Genomic DNA, 21,683 nt, shown 5'->3' with positions numbered 1-21,683 from the left:
GTTTTATGGCAAGAGGTACCCCTATAGAAGTTCCTGTTTTTGTCATATACAGTTCATGGAATCAATGTTGTGTTCCATTGATTTGGGGAACAACAATTTAGGTGAAAGCTGGTTAAGAAAGAAATGATATTCAAAGGATGATAAGTAACAGGATTGGAAAGGTTAAAGTGGTGGAAGTGAAGGGAAATTGAATAAGCGGAGTCAAGGGCAGGTTAGTGGATAGTGAAAATCTATCTGAGATTACATCCTCACTGATAAAGTAAATGACATCATTGTCCATGATGAAATAAAATATCCCCGGCAGTAACAATTTTCAGCAGGTGGAGGAAGAGAAAGTGTTTGCCTTTTAAAGACTTTTCTCTTTAGTCCCTCTTGCAGAAAAGTCCTGCTCCCTTCTATCCTTCAAGATACCAGCCGCAGAGAGTAATTTCTCTTCCCAAGACACAGTTCCTCACCAAGACATGGCGATTTCCCTTTTTAATTCAGTCACTCAAACTGACAGCTACACTATGTATAAGAACTAGGCTACACGATTGCTGTGCCATATTTTCACTGTAAATCTCTTGATGTGTAAAGTGCTCCCTTTCACTCCCCAATCCCCCTGATAAATATTCATTTTATTTAAGTATTTTTCATCTCTCTCGCTCTCTTTTTAGCTCTCCTTAATTCTCATCACCGGATTTGGACTTGTAGGTGGTTTTTATATCCTTGCAAGGAAGACCTTCTTTGTTCCTGAAGTGAGGTACGTTTCTGGAGAAGTAGCTATGCTTAGATTGGAATGAGAGTCTCTGCGATATTGATAAGGGATCCCTGATTTGATCTAAGCTAGCGCTTTAGAATCCTTGGTGATCTGCTTTGCCATTCCTCTTCACACACAACCAAATCCTGCCAGCATTAGTGCTAGAGTATCTGCAGAATGGGCAGAGCTGATCGATTTGAATGTTTGGGGCCATGTAAATGACCTGGGAAGTGGTCAGTATTTCTCTCAAGGCCTGTTGTCAGGCCAACCTGTCAGGTCAGATTTGACTGATGGGCCAAATGCTCCCTATTCCTGGCCCACATTATTCTAGGATTTATGCTAGCTTGGAGAGGAGAAAAAAAAGTGAGGAAGGAAGGACTGGTTGCTATTGTTTATAGGAGTATAACTTAAAACATCTAGTTATTTATTTAATTTAAAGACCACTCATCTCACTCACAGAGTGACTTATCCTTGTTCATGTTTCCAAGAATCAGAGGTCAATGTAGAACCGTAGTGCATATGGGTGTTTTCAGGTTTAGGATTACAACATCTCTTCCTACTTCAAAATGTTAACGGAGATGCTTATGCTCATATTGTGTTTCCCCAAAAATAAGACCCAATTGGAAAATAAGCCCTGCCATGATTTTTCAGGATGCTTGTAATATAAGCCCCACCCCCAAAATAAGCCCCAGTTAAGATTGTCAGCCAAACGGACGCATTTAGTACCATATTTCTCAAAAAATAAGCCCTAATGTGTCTTTTGGAGCAAAACGTAATAGAGGACCTGGTCTTATTTTCGGGAAAAGACGGGTACTAGTAAATGGATCATAAGCTCCTTGTCTGACAAAGATTTAGTACAGCTTTGGAGAGAACATGTTTTTGAGATTTGAATTTCATTCTTTGTAGCACTGCATATGTATTGCCGAAGGAAGGAAACCTGAATTTAAGATGATACAGGCCCTAACCCCCAGACATGCAATGTCCATATGAAAAAAAAAAACTGTGAAATATGTAACCTCTTTACATATCAATCTAGAACTGCCAATTAAAGTTGAAACTATTCATGGTAATATTTCCCTTCCCAATAATTGTATTTATGTGCCACAGTTGTTACCAGTTGTTTAAGCACTAAGAAAACAGCTAATGTTTTCAGGAAAAAAATACAAATTTTGATGAAATATTTTACTGTCATTCCTGGTAATCATAAGATGATTGGTACTTTCATAAATATAAACAAAGGAAGAAAGAAGCCAATATTGTTTTAAAAATTGCTGTTGAATCAGGGAAAAACTCTAAAAATGTAATGTGAAAATTGTTGATGATATCTGTTGCATAGTTGGAAGTATTATACCTAAAATCTAATGATGGTATTGGAATAAATTGGTAAGTTTTAAAGTTTACAATTAATTCAATTGTTTTGTCAAGGAAGATTTTAACAGTCCTTAAACTCTGCCAGGATTACTTTGATATGTACATTTCTCATTAATACTTCCTTGGCAAAAGAAGACTTGCTCCGTAGTGTTAAAAGCCACTTCATGCTTGCTCAGGGGTATTTTTGTCTCATTTTTAATTGGAATAAAATCTCAATGTTTTTACATCTTCAATCTGATCAATCTTGTCCAAGTGGAAATGGATGCCAAACAATGATGTTTTCGTTCTCGGTTATCTGTTCCTATAAGAGCAAGTAGACCTATCCAGGAAGGGGGAAAATGTTAGTGACAGCTACAGACTCAGGTATGTCAAGAACCTCCTCCAAAATGTAGAAGTTCCATGAAAACGTGGAAGAAGAAAAAAGAAAAGGGTGGATGATTCCTGATCCCAAACTCTTGGGTTACTGATAACCTGCCTGATAAGCATCATGCTATGGGCCTCTGGCAAGCGTACTGTGAGTCACCCTTTGAAGATGTCTAATGCTTTTATAATAATATCTGTTTACTTGCTAAAGCGATCATTGATTCAATTTGGCACCAGCTGCCCAGGGCTCTTAGCACAAAAATTATCAGTTGTAGATTTCCTTTGTCTTTGACTGAACTGCAGATAAAAAGTAGAATAGACATGTCTTCAAACAGCTTCACAAGAGATACAGCCAAAATTAGCTCCAGGCTTGGGGGGAAGAGGTTGTTCATGGGTTCTCCCAGACATCTTCCATCCTTGAGAATATTGAAGTTCTTTCCTCTGGAGTATTCACAGTCAGCCCCAGAGGATCAGAAATTAAGGGGAAGGTTATTCCCCCTGAGTCTGTTACTTCAGTCTCCTCGATTGTGGAGTGCATAACTTCTCTTTGGTCAAGGAAGCCCTTGAAAAAGGTACAGAGCTACAAATTAAATGGATTAAATATTGCTGTTAACCATTTAAAATTAATTCTAAAACCATTCAGTTTTAGGACCGACAGAGTTAGGACGTGCGTCTCTTGAATTCCACGTTTGAAATAGATGAAGTGTGTGACCAAAAACACCACCTCCCAAACAGACAAACAAACTTTATTCTCTTAGCTTCCCACATATACAAACACACACCAATCTCATATATACAAAAGAAGTGATGGGACAAGGAGGAGCAAAGTGACGATTTGGAGGGGCATCAGACTGGGGAACGTGACTTCCTAGTGGGCCAGATGTGGCCTTGGATTGCAGACTATGTGCCTGTTTTTGAAATCTGCCTCAAAGTGACCAGCTGAGCCCAGCAGCATTAGCAAGCTCAGGGGACACACAGTGCACAAATGACATCCATCTCTGGGTCTCAGCAAATTCATGATTTGGCAACAGCTATTGCTGGTCATAGTTCTAGAGTAAAACCCGGAGCTGGAATGGAGTGAAGTACATTTCTTTTTCTGCCTAGGCAACAACAAATCTCTTCTTTTATCAGACTCTGATTCCCAAATGGAAAGTTTGGTCTCTTGCTTCCTGCCAGGGGCCAAAGTGTTAGAGGAGCAGGAAAGAGTGCGTGTGTGTGTGAGAAGGAGTTTCTCGTGGGAACTTTCCCAGCCTTGACTCCAGGGTTGTTTTTCTGGCTCAACTTCGCCCTATCCCCTTCCTTGCCCGATCACAGATTGTTTCCCCACAGACACCTCAAAGGGAAGAAAAGAGTAAAGAAAACAAAAGCAAGAGCTTAGAAATACTTGAGGTTCCAACAGCAAAAACAAGAGATTTTTGTAGATATTTTCTCCAGCTATCCCGCTCCTTGAAAACTCAGCTTCAAAATGAGAAAGCCCCAAGTAGTGGCTACCAAACCCTTCTCATTACAATCTGATTGCCTTCTGAATTTCAATCTGTACCACCGTGGCTCTTTTTTCCCATTAAGGTACCTAAAATACGATGTTACAATATTTTATTAGCAATACTAATAAAATACTAACTAATGCCATAATAAAATACATTTTTATTATAGCTTTACATCAGGATGACACCAGCTAAAATTGCTTCCCCCTATAGAGCTTGTGGACTTAATTCCACTCCCCACTAGTTTTACTAAAGGATGGAATCAGAAAAGAAAAAAATGCCACCAGTTGATAAATAAATAACCACGGAGGGAGCTGATTTTCAACACCAATACAACTGCACACCTAAGATTAACCAGAACATTTTTTTAAAGTTGTGCTAAACACACTAACTTTTTATTTATTTTATTTAGAGATAATCTCAACTGGCTGATGACCTTCCCCCTTCCTTTACAGGGGCCGCCAAACACTTGTGTCATACAGGATTGCTATAAGCTAAAATATGAACTACACAAGACTTTTCAAAACTCTTTCCCCTTGCAGTTGCAATGTTGTTCATGGGTACAATGACACTTGACCACCTTATAAGCCCAACAGATATAATAGTGCTGTATTCATTATCATATGACCTAGCTGGAGTGTGAAAAATAACCCAAATTCTTTCAGACAATATTTAACAGAATAAAAACAGAACGTCAGAATAACAAAGTTGGAAGGGACATTGGAAGTCATCTAGTCCAACCCCCTGCTCAGGCAGGAGACCCTATATGATTCCAGACAAATGGCTATCCAATCTCTTTTTAAAAACCTCCAATGTTGGAGCTCCCATAACTTCTGGAGTCAAGCCGTTCCACTGATTGATTGTTCTCAGTATCAGGAAATTTCTCCTTAGTTCTAGGTTGGTTCTCTCCTTGATTAGTTTCCAACTGTTACTTCTTGTTCCGCCCTCGGGTTCTTTGAAGAATAGGTAGCCCCTCAAATATTGGAAGATTGCTATCAAGTTACCCTTAATCCTTCTCTTCACTAGCCTAGAGGTACCCAGTATTTGCAACTGTTCATTGTACAGTATGTTTTATCCTCCAATCCCAAATCATTTTTGTTGCTCTTCTTTGTATTCTTTCTAGAATTTCAACGTCCTTTTTATATCATGGTGACCAAAACTGGATGCAGTATTCCAAGTACCATCTTACCAATCTTCATGTGATCTTGATTCTATTCCTCTATTGATGCAGAGTAGGATTGCTTTTTTAGTAGCTAAAGCACACTGCTGGCTCATACTTACGTGATTGTCCACTAGAACTCCGAGATCTCTCTCATAGTTACTGCTGTTGAGCCAGGTATCACCTGTTCTATACTAGTGCATTTGAGTTTTGCCTAAGCGTAAAATCTTACTTTTCTACAATTGAATTGCATTTTATTGGATAGGGCTCATTGTTGAGGTTTTAAACCTATCTTCTAAAGTATTGGCTATTTCCCCCAGCTTTGTGTTGTCTGCAAATTTGATACGTTCCCCTTCTATCTCCTCATTTAAATCATTTATGAAGAGTTTGTTGTTGAAGAGTTTAATATCTCATCCCTAATTCATAATAAATCCATGAAACATCAACATTTCAATTCTTGTTCCAGCAAAAATTCCATAAAGGATTGTCAGAACTTTGCAAAACAAAAAAAGTATGATTTTAACCTAGATTAAATAAACCAACTTTATATTCCTCGCTCCTAATAGAATTAATCTTTAGTTCATTTAAAAATTGCAGTAACATTTAATTTTTCTTCAATTATTTTTTATCCCCTCGCACAGGTTTTAGCAAGCCTCTTAGATCCAATAAGAAAATATTTTCCATGCCATTCTTTTGGTTCATCAGCTATATTTCCCCTTTAATTTTTAAAACTTCACACAATTTCTTTTATATAATCGATGAAGTGTCCTTTTCCAAATCATTTGTCAATGCTGATAACATCGGATGTTTTTGCATTGACAACAGATGGAGATGCAGCCATTTTCTTCTTTTTGCTTTTAGAGTTAGATGACACTGGGGGGATAATGTGCATGAGAGTCTAGCTAGACATAATAACACTGAACCTAGCATGAGAACCAAGGTTATTGAAATAAGAGATGATAAGAAATGGTGGGCTGGAGAGCTGGAAGGGAAGCCCGTGCTTTAAACTAATTGGGGAATGTGATTTATGACTGTTAACTGGAGGAGGGAATTGTGCTTAGATACTATGTGCTCAGGGGAGGGGAATTCAGTTTTTGGCTTTGATTATGTTAGTGCCAATTCTATGCTACTCAAATAAAGATTCTTTAAGGTAAACAATGCCTCGAAGTTCTTTGAAGAGTTTCATCTGTCGGAACCATGACATTATTCTCTTGGCTGTTCATTTGTAGTTCCACTTTCAGTACTTTCTCTGTCTTCTCAGACAAAATTTGCTCTACATCAGTCATTCCCTCATTAACATCTTTTTGAGATAATCTATATATAGAATCGACATCACATACTGATATTGTAACTAGTAATTTATTTATTTATTTATTTATTTTATTACATTTATATACTGCCCTTTCCCGAAGGACTCAGGGCGGTTTACAGGGTAATTAAAAACCAAAAATACAAAAGTTAAAAACCAAGTTTAAAAAAGATTAAATTTATCCCTGTATAAATAAAACCCCAATTAAAATAAATTAATCCTCAGCCTGGGCCAGAGAGCTCGAAGAGCCAGGTCTTCAGGCCCCGGCGGAATGAACGGAGGTCGGGGGCAGTCCTCAGCTCCACTGGCAGCTGGTTCCAAAGGGCATTCTTCAAAGTTCTCTTTTATTATCTCCAGTGTTATGGCCTTCTGTAACATTTTGTAAGTCTCAGTTAACAGACACAAAAAACAGACTTGTCCTTTTTTCTTTAGTCCCCTTTAGTGCCCATTTCTAAACTCATAGTGGCTTATTTTTGTAACAGATAGTCAAAATAATTCTGAGAAGCTATTTATTTTTTATACTTAATTTTAAAATCTCATAGTAATAATCAATATTCCAAATTTAATTGGACTCTTAATCTATTTATAACTTAGAATTTTTTAAAAAAATCTTATTCAGCTTTTTATGGTGGTCTATTTCAAATTCTTTCAGTTTTTAAGCTTGCAATTAATTTTACATTTGTTCAGAGGTGAAGCTAAACCTACCTTTCAAACTTTTTGTTCCAAGATGTCTAATAGCTTTAAGATGGTTTATAGGCAATTTCGGCAAGTGATTAGCAGTTGTGAGAAAGATTACTGATACTGTCAACTCCCAGCACTCAAACCTGCAGAAAACTGCTGTCCTGTGGTCCCCTTGCAAAGACCAATCATAGCTGATTTCTGGTTATTCTATGGATAAAAGCTCTTCAAGCTATGCTATCTCTCACCATATTATGCAATACTTGCAGGTGTGTAGTCTCCATACCCTGCCCATGGGCTTTCCTATTTACCAGTTGTTAAGCCTATCTGATTTTTTTTCCCTCAAAGCATCACTAGTTCCTTCTCATATTTTTCTCTCTTGAATATGATGACATCTGAATTGATCTTCTTGAAAAGTTTTTCCATGTATTCCTTCCATTTTTTCATGTTATGTTCCATCATTAACTCCTTTCCTGCTTGTTCCTTATGACAAAGTTTCTCAAACCTTAACAACTTTAAGATAGTTGAGCTTCGACCTCCCAGGACATCCCAGCCAGCATGCTGAGAGTTGAAGTCCGCATATCTTAAAGCTGCTAATGCTGAGAAGTACTATCTTATGACATTGATACAAGCTTCAATGTTGCTGTGATTTCTCTGGATTTCTTAAACTTATTTGTAACCTCAATCTTATGCTCTTCTACAGCGGATTCTAGGTTATATCTCATAGGGAATGGATCTTTTCTGATCTTTGTGAGTCTGATGTGTATTTCTCTAATCAGTAGTTGATTAATCAGTAGCCACAGACAGCATCAACAGCATTTTGAAATTCAGCATAGAGCTTTTCTGTCCATTGCTACATAAAATACAATCTATTTAACTATGGTGTTGTGTGTTTGGAGACAACAGGGTGTAGAACCATCTTCTCCTCTCCAATGTTTGCATTAAAGTTGCCAATAATTATTAGCACATCCTTCTTTGGTGTTTGATCTACTACTTGTAATTTTCATAGAATTCAATTAGTTCTTCATCATCCATTGTCGTATGTACCCTTATGTAATATATAAATTAAGCAGCTGCCCTGAATCTTGATGAAAATTATTCTGTCACTGATAGAGTTGTATCCCATTACATATGCTCTAATTTGTTTTGGAATGATAATTGCTACACTGTTTTTCTTTGAGTTTCATTTCCAGGATAGAAAATTATAAATTTGTCTCATTGAAAATTTCACATTCTTATCCATTTTGATTCACTGACTCCTAGAATTTCTGTCCTAGTCGATACTTCTGCTTTAACACAATCCAGCTTCCCATAATTCATACAGCAGATGTTTCGTGAAGGTTTTTTGGCAAAAATTTTGGAATTAGTTTGGCATTGCCTTCTTCCTTAGGCTGAGAGAGAGCAACTGGCACAAAGCCACCCAACTGACCTCCATGTTGAAGGCAGAACAAGAACTCTAGTCAGCTGTCTTTAATCACTAGCCCAGACTGGCTTTCTCAATATATTATATAGCAGGATGAAGAAGTTTTTGAACTTGCCTGTACCAACATCTTGGAAGCAGCTGTAGTGTGAGAACAGCAAGGAGTGTGACACTAGTAGTTGTTCAGAATGCTCTTCAGAGCTTCTAGAATATACTGCCTCACAATCCAGTTTCTTATTGTTTGGAAGTGAAAATGGATTGTTTACTAAACAAATGTGATCTCTTCACAAAGAATCCATCAAGCCTGATGAAAAACAAAATGATGCATGCATCTCTGTAGGTGCTGTCACAACAGCCTACAAGATTCACGGATGATATTCAAACAATTTACTATTCCTGTATAGTGCCTCTAAACCCAGAGTGAAATGTGATCTTTAAGGAGGCCTCCAGCACGTGCTCATTTGAAACCCAGAAACCAGCTGCAGTCTTTTCTATTATCCAAAACCATAAAGATGGCTCACTGCTGTAAAACTCAACTCTTCCTAAGCATTTTACAAGCCTTCCAGGATACCCAGGCTAAAGTCTCAGCTACATCATACAATATCTAGCAAAATATCTAATTAGCCGTGAACTTGTTGGCACATGCCTCACTTAATTTGACGACCATCTCAAGAACAATAGAGCATTCAAAATTGTAGTCAAGCACTTAAATACTGGTGCAAATGAGGAATTGGACTAGTTGACCCAAAAAATGGGAAATGTGTCTTTATAGTACTTTATTCAGTGATTAAGATCACTGAATATAAATAACCCTAAAGAATAAATAAAAATAGCTTTAAAAAGATTGGGGAAATGCTAATAGCAGCCCAGAAACTATAGAACAGGCATTCTTCAAGAAAATAGTTTTCCTAAGATCTTTAACAAAGATATTATTCTGACCGGCTCAAGGTTGACTCAACCTTCCATCCTTCCAAGGTCAGTAAAATGATGACCCAGATTGTTGGGGGCAATATGCTGGTTCTGTAAACTGCTCAGAGAGGGCTTTAAAGCACTGTAAGTCTACATCTACTGGTATTATGAGGTAAGTGAGCTTGATGATGTACAAGATTGATTTATGTTTTTATATCTCTGTTACCTGGAAACAGTTTTTGGAGTAAATTCTGTAATTAAAAAAAATCATTCCATGGACCTCATGAAAAAAGGTTACACAAGATTCAAAGTACAAAGAGAAAGAACAAGTTGGCTTTCCTGATTTATTTTAAAAGTTTATCCATGACCTAGTCAAGACAAAAAAAGATCCAAGCTTCACATTTGAGATGATAACTACAAAGGATATGATAATATAATGGCTCACAAATTTCTGCATAACATTAACTGTATCTTTATATTTTTATTATAATTCAATTTATTATCTTATTAACTATATTTATTTTGTCAACCCCAAATCTAGCAGAAAGATAAGCATTATAGACAGATAAGGTCCTTTAGACAATCAATGGTATTTTCTAAGGAAGTACCAGGAGGGAACTTAGGGGGGAAAATCTGCAGAAAAATGCAAACAATGACATTAAAAAATGCTTCAGCTGTTTTCCTTCCATCCTCACACATCTCTTTAATCATTACAAAACAATGATCAAATATGCTAATTGTGGCAGTAACAAACCAAATACTACATCCAGATTTTTCTGAGTCTTTCAAGGTTTCTCTCTGTAGCTCAAAGCATGACAGAGAAAAAATAATTGACTGATGTCATAAGAAAATGCACAAATTGTGGTGAAGGTCAAAGTAGGAGTTCTGGTTTCAAAATGTACTAGTCAGAACGTAATACAAGAAGTAGTCTTATATGTTGAAGAAGTATGGATGCCAGAAGAATATAACTCTTTGTCTTATTTGATATCCACGAGGAGGATGCTCTAAACACATTGAACACTTCTGTGGAAGTGACAGAGACAACAATAAGAGAGGGTAGCAGTTGAAAGCCTCTACTCTGATAGAATGCATAAGATTGCAACCAGTCGGGGTGAGATTTGTCACTAAATGCTGCAAATGAAGTCCATAGTTAGTCCCATCTCACCTTTGGATTATGATGTCTACATCTTGATGCCTGAACCTTACTGTTTCATAGGAAATAAAAGGAGGAGAAAGTTCAGTAACAATGCAAACTTCAAATGCAATGCTGCATAAGCTCAAAGGTTTGATCTTGGATGGTTGATAGCGAGAGATGTTTGCGCCTTAGTCAATAAATACAATATGTATTTAAAAAAAATTGGCAACAAGCTTCTTCAGGCTATGCACTCTTTGTTATATTGGCAGAAAGCAAATTGGTTGCAAGGAATAAAATAATTGTACTGCTTAGCAGAACAGCCCCCCTCCTTCCCAGGAAAACATGCCTGGAATATGTTGGGATATATCTGGAATATGCAGTATTCTGGATGACAACAAATAACCTCTTCAATGGAAGACAAAGGATTCCTCAAAATGTCTTCTTTCGTGTGTAGATCAAATTTTAAACTGCCAGAAGGAAGCCAACTTTTTTGGATTTGTCGTTTGGCTAAAAATAAGTCATTACCAGTACATGTTTGTGGTAGTAGCTGACATACCAGCAGGTGGGCTGGGCTCTGTTGTCTCTCCACATTCACACAGCATGTTGTTATTTGCTAAGAATCTCCACTTGAGCATATTGGTTTTATATTTAGGCACTCCAATTCTCAACTTCAGGATAATGAATAAGGAATTCTCTAAACATGGTTCTAGCTGGCTTTGCTTCCATTCTGGACATTTAGTTGTCAACTACATGTCAACAGAACTCTGCTTACAAGTTGCAATTCTGCACTGCAGCATAAACATGAAACAGCATTTGGACATGCCTTAATGCCTTAGAATGGACATTGAGAACTAGTTCCACCACACACAAACTGTAAGTAACCTCCAACAGTGGTAAAAATAGGTACGAAGATTGGTTAATAGCTTCTAGAATGCTTGGAATCGGTATTCCCATCTCAGCAGAAGTATCATAAGTGGCAGTCCAGACAACCAATATTAAAGTTGATAATGTCCTTTTTCTCCTAAGATTTTTATTTGCTTTAATATAGAGAAAGAGATAGAAAGAAAAATAATAAAAAGAGAAAACCAAAAACCCAAAATGTTATCAGACAACAGGAAAAAAAGTATTTTTTACAGCATTAAATCTTGGCACACAGTAATATTTCATAAGATCAGTAGAAAACCAATTCATAAGTAGGGAGGAAACACATATCAAAACTCCAAGATTGTAAGCCCAATATGACACTGCCTTTTCTTTATATCATAATCATTCTATCTGCTATACTCCATTTTCATTAATCCAAAGTCGTTCATATATTGAAAAATTCGATATTTGCTATATAATTCAAAATCATAATTCACCATAATATATTTTAATCCAAAAATATATAAACAAATTTATGAATATTAAACTAAATTGAACAATTATGGGGCAAGTGTGTAGTTTATATGTGTCGTATTATACATTCAGTATGAAACTGACAATAAATTCTTTAAGACAAACCATTGATTTATTAATAAGGAATATTCCAACTTTTGCATGTAAATCTGATAACCATCGTAGTGATGATTGGATGGATGGATGGATGGATGGATGGATGGATGGATGGATGGATGGTCATTTTCAACTTTTGGTGACCATATACATATTCTCCATGAACCCATATCCTAACCTGTTCTTTCAAGTCTTCCAAAAGTGCACTAATTGCCACAATAATTGACTCCATCCCTCTTACTGTTAGTCATCTTCTCTTTCCTTCCACTTTTCCCACCATTAGAGCCATTTCCAGAGAGCTGGGTTTTTGCATAAGGTTTCTGAGGAGGCTAATTTCAACCTAGTCATTTGTGCCTTAAGTGAGAATTCTAGGTTGATTTATTTGATGATCCATCCACTTGATTCGTGACTATCCAAATTATTATCAGGAGACTTCTGCAACACCAATGTTCAAAGACATCAATAGTCTTCCCATCCTGCTACTTTAAACCTCCACAGAGTGTCATGGGAATACACAATTGTGCAATTCTGATTCTTGTAACTATAGACACATCAAATTTGAATATCTTTTCTAAGGCCTTCAGAGATATCCTGCCAGATATTAATCTGACTTAGTAATACTCTTTAATGACTATAAAAACACAACAGATTTTGAATTCGCAAAAAGACATTTAATTGAACATATAGCCATTCCAAAGTTCTGGACAATACTTATTCCCCTAATAATATTTTGAAAGGTTTAAAAATTTATAGGTAATAAGCAGGTGCATATTAATACTCCTAGTAGATCATAAACTCCCAAAAAGAAAAAAAGGACATGCTATTTTCAAACTGGGATTATCCCAGAGTGAAAATTTATGATGATAATAAGGGTCAATATTAAAACTTCAGCCCAACATTATTCAAACATATTTTATAGTCTAGAGCTGGAAATGCAAGCGAGTTCCAACTAAAAAAGTCCCTGAAAAGATATCAGAAAGAACATATAATCACTTAATTGTCCATATAATGTTTTCTCAGTTTGATCGCTTGAATTCCTTTGAGAAATAAAATTTGAAATATATGCCCAGTAATAAAAATAAAGTTAAAATCCCTGTCATCATATGTGAATTGCAATTTAGTTTGTGTTTATCCATCCCATGAAAATGTTCTTAATTATTTATTAACCTGTTTAAAGATATTAACATAGGAATCTAAGTACATACAGTATATCAGCTTTTTTCAGTTTCACAACAATTGTCTTTTCCATAAACTCTTTCTGATTTTTAACCCTCAATTTATAACAACATTAATGTGAAATAACATTAATTTGGAATATTTTACATCTTTAAAGATTTTTTTCCTTTGAGGTAATTATTCTGAACTAGTTAAAAGAAATCAAACCCCAGTAAACCCTACAAATTTCCATAGATTTCTATAGACTTTATCATATTTTATTTATTTATTTTTATTTTAATACTATTTCTATACCGCCCTTCTCCCGAAGGACTCAGGGCGGTGAACAGGGCAAGAATAAAAATACAGATTACAAAAGTTAAAACAAGATTAAATAAATGCCCACATACTAAAATACATCTTTAAAACCCAATAAAATAACCATAACAACCCCCCCCCCAATCCCTTCATCAGGCCAGGCCAGCTTGTTCAAAAAAGTATGTTTTTAGGTCGTGGCGAAAGGAGCGAAGGTTGGGCGCCGTCCGAAGCTCAACCGGTAGCTGATTCCATAGCTCCGGGGCGCCCACAGAGAAGGATCTCCCCCTGGGGGCCACCAGTCGACATTCTCTGACCGGTGGCACCCTGAGGAGGCCCTCTCTGTGGGAACGCACAGGGCGGAGGGAAGTCGATGCCGGCAGCAGGTGTTCCCTCAGGTACTCCGGACCCCTGCCATGTAGGGCTTTGAATACCATTACTAGTAGCTTGAATCTCACCCAGAAGGCAACCGGTAACCAATGCAGCTCGCGGAGCAGAGGTGTAACGTGGGAGTATCGGGAGACTCCCAACACAACTCTCGCGGCTGCATTCTGTACCAGTTGGAGCTTCCGGGTGGTCCTCAAGGGCAGCCCCATGTAGAGAGCGTTGCAGTAGTCTAGTCGAGAGGTCACGAGCGCATGAGTGACCGTGCATAGATCATCCCGGCTTAGATAGGGCCGCAACTGGCGCACCAGGCGAACCTGGGCGAAACTAAGTACTTAATATGTAGAAGTAGAAAGATTCTGACTCACAACTGCACAATGAATTGTGAAAACCTTTGTAGAATAGAATAGAACCTTTATTTTAGCCAATGACTAGTGCATAAGACACTTGGATACTTAAAATTAATATTGATAGTATCTTAACTGATTAGTTTTAATTGATTAGTTAGCATCTCATATTGTAATATGATCACCATTTGCAATCTTCTTGCTGGTTTCCTACAAGCAAAGTAGGACCACATGTTGTTGCATTTAATGACAGTGCCAGATTTGCTTAACAATTGCAACTGGAAGTGCCAGAACTGCCCTCACAAAGTGGCATGGCCATGTGACATTGCACTTTACAATCGTGTAACTTAGCAATGGAAACTCTGGTCCCAGTTGCAATTGTTAACTAAGGACCACCTGTATAACAGACTTTGGCACCTGATAAATCTTGACATACATCATTAGCAATAGCAATAGCTCTTAGACTTATATACCGCTTCACAGTACTTTATAGCCCTCTTAAGCAGTTTACAGAGTCAGCATATTGCCCCCAATAATCTGGGTCCTCATTTTACCAACTTCGGAAGGATGGAAAGCCGAGTCAATCTTGAGCCAGTCAGGATCGAACTCCTAGAGCAGGGGTCTTCAAACTCGGCCCTTTTATGACTCATGGACTTCAACTCCCAGAATTCCTCAGCCAGGCATACTGGCTGAGGAATTCTGGGAGATGAAGTCCATGAGTCATAAAAGGGCCGAGTTTGAAGACTCCTGTCCTAGAGAATGAGCAGTGAGTTAGCCTGCAATACTGCATTCTAACCACTGTGCCACCATGGTGCATGGGAATGTAAAGCATATGGATGAGATTATTGACAATTGAAGAGAAATTGAAGAGATGCTTGTTCAACTGAGACATATGCAGGATGCACCATAAGTCAGGCTCCATAATCACAATACGTTTTCTTAATTAATTTTTTTCAGAGAAAAAGTCACTTAGAAATGTTCAAAGGTCAGGTGTCAGGTGTCAAATGAGTATGGATGTGTTAAGAAGAAAAAGTGATTAAGGCACCAGGCTAGAAGCCAGGAGATTGTGAGTTCTAGTTCCACTTTAGGCATGACTTTAGGCTGGGTGACTCTGGGCTAGTCAGCCTCTCTCAGCCCAACCCATCTCACACAGTTGTTGTTGTGGGGAAAATGGGAAGAGAAAGGAGTATTGGGTGTGTGTTCACCACCATGAGTTATTTATAACAACAGTAGAGCAGGACATAAATAAATAAATAAATAAATAAATAAATAAATAAATAAATAAATAAATAAATAGCAACCATTTATTCAACATTTAACATAATTTATATGATAAATTATCTATGCAGCTTAACTTCAGGTGCACCCTGTGTATGTGGACAAATAGTTACCTGATGTAAGCAACTTAGAAAAAAAACACTTTGAACTTGAGCATGAAAGATAATCCCAGAGGAATTTAGAGCTACGAGGGCAACTTTTAGCTGACTAATATTATATTTGTTTTGAAGCTAGAATAATGCTGGCCTATAAGATTAGTAGCCTAGCGCACTGCAGGGACTAAAAAGATTTTTCAAGAGCCTGGCACATAGAGATGGGAGAATAAAATATATCTGACAGGCAGATACATATATCTGCATGGGATCAAATAATCTTGAATAGAGGGCATATGCATGATGTCAAGTTTCCGATGTATGGGCTTTTCAAATGTGGTTGAAGGGCTGAGGGCAAATGTGGTTGCTTCTCCAAGGGATTGTACAAACTTTTCTCCCTCTGAAACTACTATGCAAACAATTGAAGGTCTCTGTGGCTTGGGTGCCTGATGTTCTCCCCAACAGCTCATTCTCACAGCTACTGGATTCACAAGGAATCTTTCTTGCTATTAGTTTTTTAGTGTTGATTTTGAAATCTTAATTCCATCTTTTTGGCTTTACACACATAAATATCTTCATTCTCCCAGCAGTTTTTGTGACCATAGGGCAGAGAATTTCGTTTTGCATAAAACCTGTCCCTCATAGAAGAAGGATGCCGGGGCTGGAATAATAGAAAGCCCCAATGACCTCTTAGCTCAGACATGTCAAACACAAGGCCCGGGGGCCGGATGCGGCCCGCAAAGTGGTTTCATGCGGCCCGCGAAGCCATCCTGGAAACAGTGAGGGAAGGGCCCCCACTGCCTTGGCCCTGGCCCAGAGACCCTCCTTCTGCCAGAGACCCTCAGATCTGTCCCACTCCTGCCCAGGCCCCCATAGGCACCCTTGATGCGAACGATGTAGAGCTGGCCACGCCCACCCAGTAGGCCATACCCACTCTAGCCACACCCACCCTGGCCATACCCACCCGGCCCCCTGAGCGCAACCGCAATGCTGATGCGGCCCTCAATGAAATTGGGTTTGACACCCCTGTCTTAGCTAATTATTAGGAGGCACCATGGCCAGCTCGGAGTCACTCAGTTAACATCCATTTCTAAGAGACGACTAGAACTCATGGTGTCCCAGCTTCTACTCCAGCACCCTGTCACACCAAAAAGTTCTCTGCTGAATAGAAGATTCTAAAACAATGTTTCCCAACCTCAGCAACTTTAAGATGAGTGGACTTCAACTTCCAGAACTCTCAAAGTTGAAGTCTACTCATCGTAAAGTTGGTAAGGTTGAGAAATACTGCTCTGAAATCTGGGGCTAATGCCAATTTTCCAACCGACCCAGAGAATAGCAGGGGGGAGTGGTGAATACAGCTCACACACTCCCAGATTGATTGGTTGATTTTATATCCCACCTTTCTTTCTGGAATTCGGGGCAGTGTACATAGCGCTTCCTCCTATTTTCCACCAATTGTATACATTTTTTGTAAGTTCTTCTGCTAGTGCTCCTGTAAAGAAAAGAGGGGATCATCTCAGCCACCATGAACCTGTTGTGGAAAGGTCAGGATAAAAAACAATATGATGCTATTTATAAGTGATTATCACTGACATATTCTGGGTATTTTGTCAGTATTTGACAGAAGATACACCACAGTTTTACCATTTGACAGTTGAGTTTGATGAGGTTTCATTTCTGACACCTGCCAAAAGTAAAGCAGGCAAGAAATGCCAACAACCAAGATGGCTAAAATTCTAAAGTAAAATTTTATATATAGATTGGCCTGGACTATTTTAAATCATATGCCCCTCATCATCAGCCTTAGGCAAGAAAGCCAAGTGGTTTCTGATTCAGAATGAACACAGAGGGATTGCCACCAGTCAGGCTGTATTAATTTCATATACAGTCTCCTTAAGAAGCCATTACTGAACCCAACAGTTCTGCGTAACTTTCATTGAATCTTCAACCTTCCTTTTCTAGGAAAGGATGTTGAGGAGGTGGTCAGTTGGAACATAGAATTGAGGTAGTATTGGTCATGCTTGTTGATGACCTCTGATGAAGCTGGGATGGGGGTAGTGCAACTGTCCTGGCTTGGCTTGGCTTGATTTCTCAGCAGCTTTCAAGTCCACCAATTATGGTATCCTTCTGGGCTGTCTATACCAGACATGTCAAACACAAGGCCCGGGGGCCAGATCCGGCCCACGAAGTGGTTTCATGTGGCCCGCGAAGCCATCCTGGAAACAGTGAGGGAATGGCCCCCACTGCCTTGGCCCTGGCCCAGAGACCCTCCTTTTGCCAGAGACCATCAGATCTGTCCCATTCCTGCCCAGGCCCCCATAGGCACCCTTGATGCGAACGATGTAGAGCTGGCCACGCCCACCCAGTAGGCCATACACACTCTAGCCACGCCCACCCAGGCCACGCCCACCCGGCCCCCTGAGGGCAACCGCAATGCTGATGCGGCCCTCAATGAAATTGAGTTTGACACCCCTGGTCTATACAGATTAAAAGTAACTGGTATTGTATTGCAATAGGCTTCCTTCTTTCTCTGTGGCCAAGTCTCCTGAGGTATGGGGTGCCAGAGGGCTCTACTCTTTCCCCCTTCTTATTTAACATCTACATGAGACTACTGGGGACGTTCATCTGTAGTGTGAAGTAAAGCATCACCGGTATGCTGAAAATACTCAGCTATTTATTTTAACTCCAGGCCAACAAAGTGATGTGGTTGAATCCCACATCATGTAATGCTAATCCTACCGTAATGTGGCTGTGGGCCTGGGTGGAAAGGAACAGACTCAGGCTCAATCTTAGCAAGAGGTAGTAAGCTACATTTGGACCAGCCAGCACTGGAGACTTCAGAAGAAAAGTCCCCAGTGGGTTATCTGAAATTACTATGCGCTCTTCTTCATTTAGTCTTTGCATTGATCCACCACTGGATGGCTTTCCTACCTGATCTTCCTTAGGCAGCCAAACTTAATTCAGCTGTGGTTTAACTTGCCACAAATCCACAATTTTGTTATTGGTGGAGCTGGAGCTCCATCCAAAAGACCTGAGAAGATTCTTGGGAACTTTCATCCCAGTCTCTTCTAACAATGCTCACCGGTAATTTTATAAGGGTAACTTAATCTTGTTGCCAATTCCTGCTAGCTTGCTTGCTTGCTCTTTTATTTATTTATTTATTTATTTATTTATTTATTTATTTATTTATTTATTTATTTATTTATTTATTTATTTATTTAGTATATGCTGCTCATCTTGTGGTTTGAGGCGGCTCTTTTGGGCCCTGATTTTCCCTACGTATGCAAGCAGGTTGCACCATGCCAGGGTCTTGCTTTACCTTTCTGTCACCCACAGCCTCAGGCCTCAAGGAAGTCTCTCTTCTCACATTCTACATCGCAACCTACAACCATGGTTGCAGTTGTGGAGAAAGCTGCAAGATCATGACGTCATGATGACATCTCATCTTTTGATGGGAACTGACATGATTTTTAAGTAATCCAAGGAAGCAAAATCGAAAGACAGAGAGAAGAAATACAAATTGATCTGTAAAAAGAATGCTCAGTAAATAGAAACTCAATTGGCCCTCTGTCCCATAAGCTCACAGGCTGATTCTGGACCAGAACAACCTTTAGGATTGTGGTAGGGGGGAAAAATAGGAGAAAGCAGCACCTTGAATGAAAGATGATGGACTACACCAGAGGTAGGCAACCTTGGCTCTTTCATGACTCGTGGACTTCAACTCCCAGAATTCCTGAGCCAAGGTTGCCTACCCCTGGACTACACCATCAAAATAGACTCAGAGGAGTGTTTTGAACTCCTAAATGAATGATGGGACATAAATCAGATGAATGGATAGGTGAATGAGCCCCTTAGTCTTGCAGGAAGCTCAGTTGATAAACTTCAGTGTGCCTCTATTCTCCTTCTGATCTTACCTCACTGATGTGATGATTATTTGAGGGGGGGGGATTCTACTCCCATTTCTTTTTTCCTTGAGCAGAGATGTTCCTAAGTTTTAATCTCTGTGTACTCCTTGGAGGGGGGGAGAAGAGATGCCTGCTAATAATAAGTGAGTAACAAGTGGATAGAAACAGCTGCCATCTTTATCATTATGGCTCAGGGCTTTTGAGTCTAAATTCTGGAGGAAATCCAGCTGCTTCTTCGCACTCAGCCGCTTCAATTTTCCCTATTGTTCTTCTTTACAATTGTGTTGCATTGGGAAAGGTGGTATAGTTTCAACCCTGACCTGGGAAGAGTTAATTCAGCCTCATTCAAAGAAAAGAAGGCTGCATCTGACAGTGAGGTTTCCATCCCTTGTCCTGGATACTAATTTAAATGGAAAGATGCAGGTTATTTCCCCTCTGGGCACCTTACCACAATCTCTGATTATTGCCTGACAGATAAATATGCATTAAAATGTATTTGTCAAGTCTATACCTTACTTGGCTAAAAGAGCCGGTAACCAGAAGGACTGAGCACCCTTTAATATATTTTTGCACATTTATTCCTAAGCATATATACGCATATAGTGAATTCCTTATCTCCATGCATTGCCTTGGTTCACAGAATATATGTGTTCATTGCATTGGATGTGTTTACCATTGTATTTGAGAAGATATAGAACAGGAAGGAGGTCAGATTTATAGCATTTGAAAAGGTAATGTTTCATGGAGTTATGAAATTCTCACAAGTGTAGCACAGGGGTGGAACAAGGAGCAGAAACATACCCTTTCATCCTATCCTTTCGTCTCCCTTGCATTTGTTATCCCCATATAAGTCCCACAATTCATATCTGGAGAGGGAAAGAACGTGTCTACTTCACTGATACATTTGGTATCTACAAACCACTATCATTGTTATGGTGGATTGCCTAATCAGCTCTTTAGACTGGAATTGGCCTTTTTTATCCAGTTACTGACTCCTTCCCAAGGACCTGGGATGGGCATATGTGGATGTTTGATGGTGTTAAAGGTATCATCACAGGACGTAAGGCCTTCCACGTAAAGCTGGTTTTTTTTTTGCAGTCAACTGATGTTGATTTTCAATGCCACTTGGGGTGTTCAAGTGATGCTCCAGATGTTTTGGGATTGCACCCAAGGCACTATCTTTGCTTTCTTTTGCCTCAATTGTTCTATATGCAGGTCTTTTACATTTTGTGATTTCTTCTAGTTGTTTCTCTTCTCTGTCTTCAGGTATTACAAAGTGCACAATCCAGAGGATTTTTTTGTCTTTCTTATTAACAATTGTTAAGACTGAAATAATAATAATAATAATAATAATAATAATAATAATAATAATAATAATAATAATAATAATAATAATAGCACAGTCAGCCAGATGTTCAGACTGGATTTGGCATTTTGTCTACCTATCAAGTCCTTACCAAGGACCTGGGATAGGCAGATGTGGATGTTTGATGGTATGACAGATATTGTCGCAGGATGGAAGCAGTTCCTAGTAAGGCCGCCTTTTGCAATTGACTAATGGCGAATTTGTCAGTGCCATGGTGTTCAAGTGGTCGCCAGTTGTTTTGGGATTGCACCAAGGTGCCTATTACTATTGGTACTACCCTCGCTTGCCTTTGCCACAGTCTTTCTATTTCTATTTGTAGGTTTTTGAATTTTGTTATCTACTGCAGTTCTTTCTCATCTATTCTGCTATCTCCAGGCACTGCCACATCCACTATCCAGATTTTTTTATCTTTCTTATCAACAATTGTTAAGTCCGGGGTGTTATTTTGCTTGTCTGTTTGAATTCTGAAGTCCCAGAGCAGTTTAACTTTATCATTTTCTATGACTTTCTCTATTTTATGATCCCACCAGTTCTTGCTTACAGGCAAATGATATTTCTTGCAGATCTTCCAATGCACCATTGTTGCTACTTGGTCATGCCACCGATCTTCTTGTAGCAGCTTACCAGGTGATCCACTGTTTCTTCAGCTTCTTTGCATAGGCGGCACTTACTGTCTGTTGCTGTCTTCTCAATTTTGACTTTGTATGCATTTGTCCTTAAGGCTTGGTCTTGTGCAGCCAGAATTAGTCCCTCGGTCTCTTTCTTCAATTTTCCTGCTCT

The 21,683-nt window shown here is 38.9% G+C and overlaps 1 protein-coding gene across 1 annotated transcript in view; it reads left to right on the top strand.

Moving 5' to 3' along the window:
- The window catches only part of NDUFA4L2 (NDUFA4 mitochondrial complex associated like 2), a gene marked incomplete at its 5' end in the record, with an annotated part of 49,225 nt that overhangs the window by 15,073 nt on the left and 12,469 nt on the right, over positions 1-21,683 (top strand). The window contains one exon of the mRNA XM_083356204.1: positions 657-742. Within this exon, the coding sequence (XP_083212330.1) occupies positions 657-742 (86 nt within the window). The remainder of the gene's footprint in view (positions 1-656; positions 743-21,683) is intronic.

Source organism: Vipera ursinii (genome assembly GCF_947247035.1).
Source record: "Vipera ursinii genome assembly, chromosome: 2".
Taxonomy (NCBI): Eukaryota; Metazoa; Chordata; class Lepidosauria; order Squamata; family Viperidae; genus Vipera; species Vipera ursinii.
This window is presented reverse-complemented; position numbering and strand designations above follow the sequence as displayed.